This window comes from Fragaria vesca, linkage group LG6 (genome assembly GCF_000184155.1).
Source record: "Fragaria vesca subsp. vesca linkage group LG6, FraVesHawaii_1.0, whole genome shotgun sequence".
Classification (NCBI taxonomy): Eukaryota; Viridiplantae; Streptophyta; class Magnoliopsida; order Rosales; family Rosaceae; genus Fragaria; species Fragaria vesca.
In genome coordinates, this window is record NC_020496.1 from 35311235 (window position 1) to 35323092 (window position 11858).

Consider the following 11858-nt stretch of genomic DNA (forward strand, 5'->3'; position numbering starts at 1 on the left):
TTCATAAAAATAAAAATTAAAATAGAGGGGATAATTTTTTTTTTTGAAGCAGTTTGTTAAATGGATGGATAAATTATTTGTCTAGCTTGATATTGATTTAATGTGGGGGTGAAAGTTTTTGTTCCTTTGTATTTTTTTTCTTTTTGTTTATTGATTTTTTTTCATTAATATCAAAAGGGGTAAAAATGTATTAAAAATATGTCAAAAAATTAAGAGTGTGTATTAAGAAATTTGATAGGTGTGAATAAAATTTATCTAGTTATTATTATTAAATATTTTTAAATAAATGAGATAAGGGCTATCTTACTGAATTTTCAAGTAAGGACGAACATATAGCCCTTATCTCGTTTACCCAAACAAAAAAATTATGTGAAAGAGAAATTTTATTAACACATTCTTAATTACTAGATACACATTTCATACTTAATACACTACCTATTAACTTTATTGTTTTAACATTTTACTAGATACACTACCTTTCTCATATTTTTCGTGAAGGGAATAAGGTTGCAGATGCTTTGGCTAATCACGGTACGTCATTAACACAGCTGGTTTGGTAGGATTCACCTCCTCCTTTTATTTTGTCATATTGTAGTAGTGACCTTATAGGTCTTCCCCAATTTCGGTTTTCATAGTTTTGTTTCGTTGTTATTTTGTTACGAAAGGTTTTGGTCTAATCCCCCTCTCTTGATGTTTCTTTTTTTTCTTTTTTAATACATAAGAGTGTTAGGGGTCATTCCTCTCTCACTCATCTTTCAGCCAAAAAAAAAAAATACTAGATACACATACCCAAATTTCCTACAATACCCTTATTTAAAATAAATAACTTATTCATTAAATACACATATTTTTCTAGATCTACTACTCAATTATTCAAAAAAGAAAAAAAAATTCACATTAGTGAGATTTTTCTCAAAAGGTTTCGTCTTTCCTCATAGCAAAATCTAAATTTCCAACTTCAAATTGTACTATCTAATCAAACAACAAACCGTAAAATCTAAATTTAAAATTTTGTAGTAGATCAAACTTAATCAAAGTTAGGGAAGTCATACCTCGCTTAGGGGTTAAGAAATACCACTATAATCTATTACGTAGTCTTCAGTTTTTGCTTGAAACTATGCTTATTCATGATAAACGTCGCTAGCTATTTTTGATTAGGGCTTGATATCTTCATATATATGTTGTTCTCGAAGAGGATAATAAACACTCTTAAGCAATTTTTTTTTTTTGAAATCAAACAGAATATTTTATTTCAACTAGTATTTTTTTACTTCTGATATTAATGTCTTTTTTGATAATTTTACGTACCCACAGAGTTTTAAATAATTTATATAAGAAAAGAGATGTGTATCATGATGTGTTAATAAAATTCTTCTCCTTGATCCACACAAAAAAAAAAAAAAAAAAAAAAAGAAAGACCTGCATGTTATTTTTTATTTTGTCAAATGAATATGTACTGTTTGTAGTTTGGTACTTGATGTCAACTGCACTTTGATCTATACGCTAGTCATGAGTCATCACATCTGTATTTTTGGATGTACATGTATTTTTGTCACTTTTGTGTACTGTAGTTTAATAACTTGATGTCGATCACCTGCACTTCTATACTAGTCATCAATTCTGTACTTTTGTATGTATATGTAGAGTTGTGTACACAATGCTTCAAAAGTTTTGGAGAATTGAACTCTTTAAAAAATCTCCACCCTATCTCCTACCGCCCAGAAAACCTTTTCCTCCATTATTCCTCCAGGCAAGTCAACTAGCTAGTCAACCTGAAACACCTCTTGGCGGCCTAAATCTCTGCTATATATACATGCACCAGGTGTTAGCCATCTTTGTCCATAAGAAAACTTGAGAAAAAAATGGTGGTGGCAGAGTTTAGTTCTGGTGCTTTTGGCTCCAAGGAAATGAGAAGCTTTGGTTTGCAAGTACTCCATGGACGATGGTTCATGCTGTTTGCTTCCATGCTAATCCTCTCTGTGGCTGGAGCAACTTACATATTTGGTCTCTACTCCAATGTCATAAAAACCTCACTAGGTTATGACCAAACGACACTCAATCTCCTAAGCTTCTTCAAGGACTTGGGAGGCAATGTTGGAATCATAGCCGGTCTAGTTAACGAAGTCACAGGTCCATGGGTGGTGCTCTTAATCGGTTCAGTCATGAACTTCTTCGGATACTTCATGATCTGGTTAGCTGTCACAGGTCGAACCTCGAAACCACGCGTGTGGCAGATGTGTTTGTACATTTGCGTAGGTGCAAATTCTCAGACGTTCTCAAACACAGGAGCTGTAGTGAGCTGTGTGAAGAACTTTCCTTCTAGTAGAGGAAGTGTTTTGGGGCTTTTGAAGGGACTTGTTGGTTTGAGTGGTGCTATCATCACACAGCTCTACAATGCTTTCTATGGTAAAGATTCTAAGGCTTTGATTTTACTGATTGCTTGGCTTCCAGCTGCTGTTTCCATTGTGTTTCTTCCGATCGTTCGTTTGATCAAGACCGTCAGACAGCCGAATGAGCTCAGGATTTTCTACAATCTTCTCTACGTTACTCTTGGCCTAGCTGGGTTCCTCATGGCTTTGATTATCATGCAGCACAATCTGAAGTTTTCTAGAATGTGTTACATCGGAAGTGCTTCAGTCGTGCTTATGCTCCTCTTTCTTCCAATCGTGGTTGTTATAATCGAAGAGTTCAAGCTCTGGAAGACAAAAATCAAAGCAGTGAATGAGCCAATTCAGCTCAAAGTAGTAGCTGAAAATCCAGCTCCTGCTGAATTAGTACCTGTTGCAACTCCACAAACCCAGCAGAAGCATAATTCTTGCTTCCAAACTGTCTTCAAGCCGCCCGTTAGAGGTGAGGATTATACAATCTTGCAAGCACTTTTTAGCATTGACATGTTGATCTTGTTCATTGCTACAATCTGTGGTGTTGGAGGCACTTTAACCGCGATCGATAATCTCGGTCAGATTGGAAACTCATTAGGCTACCCAACTGATAGCATTAGCACCTTCATATCTCTGGTTAGCATATGGAACTACCTTGGAAGAGTCACTTCTGGCTTTTCTTCAGAAGTCCTTTTGAAGAAGTACAAATTCCCAAGACCACTTATGCTCACTCTAGTGCTTCTCTTAGCATGTGTTGGCCATCTCCTAATCGCGTTCGGTGTCCCCAACTCTCTCTACTTTTCTTCTGTGATTATTGGGTTCTGTTTTGGAGCTCAATGGCCATTGATATTCGCCATCATTTCCGAACTCTTTGGCCTCAAGTACTATGCCACTTTGATCAATTTTGGTGGTGCTGCTAGTCCTCTGGGGGCTTACATCCTCAATGTGAAAGTGGCTGGGAACCTGTATGATGCAGCGGCTTTGAAGCAACTAAAGGCTTTAGGGAAGACTAGAGAAGCAGGAATGGACCTGACATGTCAAGGAGTGGAGTGTTACAGATTGGCTTTCATTATAATTGCTGCAGTGGCATTGTTTGGGAGCCTTGTTTCATTTATTTTGGTTATCAGAACAAGAAAATTCTACCAAAGTGATATTTACAAGAAGTACAGTGAGGAAGCTGAGGCAGCCGAAGAGGATTTCACTATAGGTACTGTTGCTGCCGATACTTCAAGCTCATCTAAAGCAGCACAAGGACCAGAGGCAGACTCGGATTCAAAAAAATAGGTCAGGGGAAAACAAATAAGACAGCTAGGTTCCCTTTGTTACCCTAATTGTTTAGAATGCACCATCCTAGTGTTGTTGATCTTGTAACTTTTGAAGAAATCATTTAGAATTTAAAGAAAGACCTTGATGTTAGTGTGATATCTAAGCAACTATGTACAAAGCTTGGTGTTGATTGATAAGATCATGGTTCTGCAGCACTTCTGCTTGTGCTTTAATTCCCAAGTAAAAGCTATAATTTTAATCCGACTAACATACAGTTTTGTTCTCCTACAACTCTTTAAGATATCAATCCAAAACTCTCCCTCAAATGATTACAAAGTTCAAATAGTTGACTAAATTAGGACCAGATTTGCTTTGTCATGTCCCTCCTTCGATTCATGTATCTACTATATAGGGTATGAAATCTCAGTGGAGAAGATTTGATAAGCAAAATCCAAAGTTGGGTCTCTAATGCTATCCTGTGTATACGTGTTAGCTTAGTTCAGGAACTTTGCCAGTTAGCTTAGTTCAGGAACTTTGCCAGTTAGCTTGAATAATCTTTTGCCCAACTTATTCGATCTCTTATCCCATCAGCCTCCAACTTCACACATCCTTTTCCAATATTCTTTCATATTTAATTTCTCATTCCTGTTGGACAATATACGGATGAATTGTCATATAAATATCTCATACCAGAGTAGGCATGATTTTGGTACCTATAGGACGTCAATGGCTGAATGACCTAATTGCGGGTAGTAGAATTACTTGCAGCACCAAAATCACCGTCAATAGGGCATGCAACTATGCCCGGCTCATCCTCTTTCCCTTCACTCGTTTTGCAGCCACATGCATTAAGAGTGTAGAGACATAGAAAGATAGCTAGGGTAGTACCTAAAGAGGCTAGGACAACTAGCAAGAGATGTTGCGGGCGTACGTGCAAATAAACGAAGCCAATTTGCATGACAAACTGCGCCAAAGAGACTATGACAAGGGAAACTTGATCAGTTGCCTTCAAGGACATAGTCAACTTGATCCACTTCGCAAATGAGGTGAGGCGCGCCTCATTTGCGAACTTGATCAATTCGTCCCTAGAAATATTTCCGAATCCACCAATGAGTTGACTGTCCAATTTCTCTACAAGGGACCGATAGACGTGATCCCTTGAGTTCATTTGTTTGTGGTGCCAATTTTCCTGCACATAACAAGGCATGTTAAGCGCAATCATGGCTTTTGACGTTAGGCAGAAGTTGTGGTCATCTGTGGTGGTAATGTGGTACATAGACAAAGGAGCTATCACAATAATGCCTGGAGACATCAGTAGTTGTGGTGCTTTTAATTCCTGGGTTTCGGTATGGATCTTGTGCCTGCTGCCTACCACTTTTTATGTCAAATGAAATGAATATTCCACAATTTTATTTTCATTGGGGCTCAAACTCTTCAGTGCCTCAAGTTCTAGTACAACTCCACACCACCAAGGCACCAACCCAGCAGATAATGCAAGACAAGAAAGCATCTCGCAATCGCATTGCTTTCTTAAGAGGCACAGCTCTAGATTGCGTATCTATGAAAAATTCAATCCTAGATCCGTTCGTTCTTTCGTATCCTTTTTGGCTTGCAATTTGACTCATTTTCTGTACAGCAAATAAATTACAGTTTGAAGTTTCGTTTCACAATTCGAGTGTAATTTTTCTTGTACATACTAAGTGCAGAATGGCTAGGAGTGTGAGATTTGCTAACTGCTCTATTAGAGGAGCTCCAAAGTTGCCGGAAAGGTTACAGCGGAGACGAGCAAGACTCAGTCACTCAGGGGCTGCCTCTGAACCTTCGGTAGACAATTCCCGAAGTACATCTGATCAACAAGGTATCCGCTTCTCTTGTACATAACCAAAAGAAAAAATATACAAAAATAAGAGGAGAACGACTCTGCATGGCCTAACACAGTAGATCAATTGGGAGCAGCAATGATGTGTTTGTGATAGCATAAGGTGAAAAGGAATGCTATACAAAATAAGAGGAGAACGACTCTGCATGGCCTAACACAGTAGATCAATTGGGAGCAGCAATGATGTGTTTGTGAGAGCATAAGGTGAAAAGTAATGCTAGATGAATCACCTTTTTAAAGAATCACCCATCTTAAGTGATAGCCTATGTGACATAACCACATCATCAAAACATAATTTCTTATTGTTTTATATTAACATTTTCTCTTAATTACTTATTTTATATTTTCATTTTCTCTTAATAACAAAAGTTCCATTTTTTTTTCTATTCTTTGACTCAATCATGTCTGTGTCTATCTGTTTTCTTCCTCTCCGGTTAGTATATTTTTTCCAGCACTTATTGTTATTTCATCAGCTTTTTAACAAGAGATGAACAGCAAGTAGAGAGCCAAATCCAGCTTCATCACCAGTTTGGTCTTTGCCAATCCTCAAGCTCAAAGTAAGCCTACATTTCCATTAAAATTAGGTGCACTACCATTATACCATGCCATCGATCTGTAAACTTACCGAAGCATCCATTTCAAAGAAGATAAAAAAAAAAAAAACATGCCCAAGTGTCATCATAAGCCACAGACATGTAAAAACTATAATTGTAAACCAAAATCAACAAGAAAAATTGCCAAATTAAGCTTCCCTATAACATGGAAAACAGTACCCATGGCATCCATATATAACATTGGGAGCATACTTAACATTGGGAGAAGCTCGGATGGGGGAGTATCAAACAAACCAAAGATGTGGATCCAAAACCCTAGCTTGTGATTTTATCTGCCACTGAGTTGTCCTCCCGAAAAATACGAGAGCAAAGAAGCGCATGACACGAATTCATTCTTGGCAATTTTCCTTAGATGAAGATTGGCATGTTTTAAAAAGAGTGGGATGTATATTTTCGTATGGATTTATGGGGTTATGGATTCAGTTAAAATCATTCTTTTATATAACCTACACACACATTCATGTGAAAAGGTTAAATTTTAATCAATTATAGTGCAGATTATAGAATATACACGTAGTAATCTGCACTTCATTAATTTTGTTCTCTGGAGGTCAATTCGAATTTTCAACTGAACTCTTGTAGTACCTCATTTTAATTTACTCCGAAGAAAAACAAACCAACAATAACAAATACTGTTGGTTGATATTGTTTTTTTTTTTTTTTTTTTTGAATTGAAGATGAAATTATTGTTTATTTCAATTTTTTTTTGGTGAATCATGGCTGCAACTTTGCATACAAACAAAATGACCATACATAAAGGTTTGTAATAAAATACAAATCAAGAGTCCAACCTAGGCTAATACTGTAAACTAAAATTTACAAAGTGATATCAATTTGGTACTCACTTACAGTTTTGTTGAAACACCATTCTTTCCATCTTTGTGTTGAAAACTCTTTACATAATTCGAAAATCAGATCATATGTATGTGCAAATTATATCAACCATTTACTTTATTTTAACAAAGAACAACTCTAAGAGTATGTATAAATGGAACTTAATTTTCTTTTTAATTTTCTCTAATGCCTTAGAATACCATCACAAGAGTTGTTGACGGACAACATATCTAACAAATGTATTTATTGACATAGAGTTATGATGAACTACAGAGTCTATGTTGATAGTTTGAGAGAACTGTATTGAAAATGGAATATGCTTCAATTGACGTAGTTATATGATCTGTTTTCCCAATATACATGTTGAAGCAGCACGTAGAATGAATGAACATAATAGAATAAGATCATACTCACAGTATGCTAATATTAAGGACTTGTTGTCGAAAACAAAGGGCTTGAACTATTGACTCAAGATAGTTCTTCACTAGGCCCATTGACTCAAAATTGGGTTTAACGTAGCCATTTGTCAATTTTGGGCTCTAATTTGGAAGTTTGTATGTTTGTTTGAGAATTAGTCTTGCATTTCTTTTCCAAATAATAATTTGAAAAAATTTCAGTTTACCTCCTAAATCTTTTGTGACAAAACTAGTTCAGTCCTGTAACTTTTTTTTAAAAATCAGTTCGCCCAGTAGATGGTTTTACTGAACTCTACAACTCGTCACTTTTTTTTTTATTAAATACAAGTCTCTGTCTCTATTTTTTTTACTGAACACCACTCTTTTGGTGCATAGATGGTTTAATTAGGGGGAATACTGCTTCCAATAGAATCCCAACAAACCTCCAACTGTCCCCAGTTGATCTTCCTACTGCCCTAAGTAGACCCCCTACTGCCCCTAGTAGGACCTCGTACTCCCCCCAGTAGACCCCCATACTGCCCCTAGTAGACCCTCTTACTGCCCCCAGTAGGGGGAATAGACCCCCTACTGCCCTAGTAGACCCCCTACTGCCCCTAGTAGATTTCCCTACTGCCCCCAGTAGACCCCCCTACTGCCCCAGTAGACCTTCCCCCTACTGCCCCAGTATCCTAGACAGACCTCCTACTACCCTAGTAGACCCTCCTACTATCCCAATAGACCCTCATACTGCACTAGTACCCTGGACAGACCTCCTACTGCTTTAGTAGATTTCCTAGCTTTCGCCGGAGTCGGTCAATGGTCGTCGGAGCCCGGTCAACAGTCGTCGGAGTCCGGTCAACGTCATTAGTCATGAGAATCCGGTCATAGAAACTTTATTTTATAATAGACTCTTATAATGGTCTATTGTAGTTTATTTAATTCATTAAGGGTATATTTGTCTTTCTGCTGTTTAAGTTGACTCTAATTTTAAAATCTGATTTTGTTAGTGGGAATAAAATTCTTAAAATTAGGGCTAGTGGACATTATCCCTTTAATTTTTGTAAACACATTAATTAAGTCAAATTTTTGAATTCCCCTCGAAATATAAAGTCACCAAACTGTTAGAATTGACAAAAGGACCCATAATTCAGCTTTGGGTAATTATGAACATGATTGTATGTAGATTTTATGAAAAATTGATGGTTATTTTGTTCATCTACAATAATTTGTGTTGTGTTTATGCCATAGAAATTTTCTGAGATTTCACAGGATTTTTCTGGAGAATTTTGATGTTACAGACCTATTTTGTGGTTGATTTTATTGGTAGGACCTTTTTTTTTTGCCAAATAGATTGATAAGAGCACAAAATGCTACGTTTATAATGTATTTCCGACCCTATTTAGTTATGTAATTCCTTTAACAATATTTATATTAACTAAGTTTGTTTTTTTAGGTCATAAATAAAGCCGAGGAGCCCAAAAGAGACGAAAGAGAAGAAATCTTGAAGGAAAAAGAATCCATGTCGTGCAAAGAAAGAAATCAGAAAATACGTCAGAAATTATCAGTCAAATTCAACAGAAGATTGTGATTAGCTCACAACGATCCAGGAGATGTGCCACATATCAATGGAAAGCTACAAGAGTCTACTTTCCAGAACTTTTTACGGATCATCAATACCTATTTTGGAGAAGAAGTTATGACCGTTTGAGTGGCCGAAGGTCAGTCTGCCCGAATTTCTGATTTGGACCAAAACTTATATTTCGAGGCCCAGACCATATTGACAAGCCCGTAGACGAGTTTTGAGGGTTTCTTAACCATAATAACAGCAGAAAAGAAAGGGAGGATGTGAAGATTAGAGGAGGCCAACGATCTCACATCATCAGAACCTCCATAGTTGCAGACTCGCACAAGGAAGCAGCCAAGCCATCATTGATCTTTCCATCATCCACAGTTTACCTTTTCTTTGTCATATTTTATTCTCCTCGTGTGATTTTGCAGCCATGTGTGGCTGAATTCTCTTAGTTAGGGGTAAGGTCTGAAGCCCCAAGAATGTTTTAGATATTGTTGTGAACCTTGGTTTCGAATTATTGAGTCTTTCAAATTGTTTATTTGGTTTTGGTTTATGGAGAACTCTTGCTTGTTTATATTCATGTATGCGCAACATAGAACATTATGAACTTGTGAGTGGGGCTAGAATTAGGTTGTTTAATCTCTTAAATAGTTAATACGGCTTAATTCAAGGTAGTATAACCTATAGGACAATAGGTGAAACCAAATAAAAATGATTGCATGCTAGGTAGGCGTTTCACACTAGTTTTGCATACTTGTTCAATCAAACTTTCATTGATCTTAATGCTTAGAATAATTTATTGATATGATAACGTTTATACATTGATCGGTTATTCTAAAGGCTTGGTAATAGTGCGTTCATCTTGCTTAAGTAATTAAAGGAAGTAATAAAGACTTACGCAGTGCGTTCACGGTTTATTCTTGATTGATACCGATTTGCGACTTAATGATTGAAGCTTTGGTTGTTAACATGTCTTAAAACATACTTGGTGGTGGATTTTCAAGTCTCTAACGTCTCATCCATCTGATTTTTTTTGCTTTATTTTGTTTCTTTATTTTCTTTTGTTTATAATCACAAAACCCACATCTCTAGTACTATCATCTTCTGTTTTCTCTTGTTTTGTCATTAACGTAAGTTGTAAGGTACCCAAGGATTAAAATATCGGTATCGGTGGATATATCGGTCCTTTGAAAAAAGGAGATTTCGGATATATCGGGGAAACCCGGGAAAAAATATCGGTATTTTGGGAAAATTTTTTTTTTTCTGAAATATTTAATTTATTGGATTTATATATAAATATTACAAACATCAACTTCATCTACATCCAGAATGAGAATTTAGGTTGTTGATAAGAGTCATAAGACACACGCTGGTCCACAAAAGTACAATAATTAGACCAAGACATATGACTCATATAGTACAAATTGTAGTGTTGAATATGATAATCATATATGTCTTTGGAGCTGCCGACTGTTTCCCCTATAAGTGGATTGTAAGGATGAATCCAACTGGATGACTGATCACTGACTTTCGCGCATTGATTATAGCCATAAACATTATAGCCATATTGATTGTTGCCTTCTTGAGATTCATTTGAGGTTCCAGTCCCACTACCTAAACTGATAGAATCAAAACGTAGCGCAACTGAAACAACATCTTGATCATCATTTGGACCTCTAGTCCTCTTTCCATACATGATATCCTCTTGCGCTCCATACCTAGTACTTCTATAGCCATGTTCATGGGAGGCATGATCGTAATTTTCTTCAGATGAAAAATTATTCAATCCACCAACTGTAGAAGATTGTCCATATACTTATGCTCTTTCTCAAGTGTAAATATTCCTCCACTGTCCACTCATCTCCAAGTTTGATAATTGTGTAATAGATCGATCTGCATCCAGATATATCTCGAAAGGAATCATGCTCTTCTCGAGAGTCGAGACCACCACTTTTCATTGGGATACACCTCGAGGGAATTACTTCTCTTCCGGATATCATTTCAATTTTTTTACAGATATTTTTTAATATGTCGGTGATATATCGAAAATATCATAAATGTCGGAGATATTTGACGATATTTCCTAAATATCGAGGAAATATCGTAGATACGGTGGAAGATAAGATATTGACCCCTATAAATATATCGGTCATTCGAAAAAAGGAGAAAAAAAGGAGACATCGGAGGATATACCGGATATATCGCAGAGATTTTAATCGTTGAAGGTACCCTCAATTCTCGGCTTGTAACGATACCCTTATTTTCTATATACTACAATTGACACAAAAGAGTTTTTAATTGAAACACCCGGTTTCGGTCGCTATCATAGATGCATTTTTTTTATCTTCTTTAATAATATTTTGTTAAATTGACTATTTTACCTTTTTGAAAACTAGGGGTGGGCATGGGACGGGATGAGACGGGATTGAGGTCATCCCACGTCCCGTCCCGGTTGTTACACATGGGACGGGATCGGGACGGGCCTTACATTTTTCAGACTCGATCCCGCCGGGCCTAATCCCTGATGGGACGGGACGGGATCAGGATGGGACGGGCCCAATCCCGGCCATCCTGCATCAGTTTCTTTTCTTCTAGAAATCGTACAGTTACATTTGAAATTTCATCTAGGTGTCTTCATAAGATTTGTTGTAGACATCTCAATGTCCATTCCCGAGTTTGAATCACTTAAAAATGATTTTCTCGATTAAGTTATGATTTTTTTAAGTTTAGGGTCTGCATCTATAAATTCTGCATGTCAATTCTGTGATTCTGAACCAGTTGGCTTCTTTTCAAAAACTGTACAAATTGGTTGGTTATGTGAGTTTAGTGTTCTCATGAAAGTTACAGAAGACATCCTAAAGATTATTTGAGAGTTGGAATCTCTCAAAAATAAGTTTTCTATAATTAGTTATGAATTTT

General features: G+C 36.6%; 1 protein-coding gene across 1 annotated transcript; it reads left to right on the plus strand.

The window, feature by feature from the left end:
• Positions 1 to 1843: 1843 nt before the first annotated feature.
• Positions 1844 to 3726, plus strand: LOC101301314. The gene has a single exon (XM_004304426.1). It carries the CDS (start codon positions 1863 to 1865, stop codon positions 3663 to 3665), a length of 1803 nt encoding a protein of 600 aa, XP_004304474.1. The 5' UTR covers positions 1844 to 1862; the 3' UTR covers positions 3666 to 3726.
• The last annotated feature ends 8132 nt before the right edge of the window (positions 3727 to 11858 follow it).

Coding starts and splice junctions, on each gene's coding strand:
- LOC101301314 (XM_004304426.1), top strand. CDS start 1,863: ATGGTGGTGGCAGAGTTTAGTTCTGGTGCTTTTGGCTCCAAGGAAATG.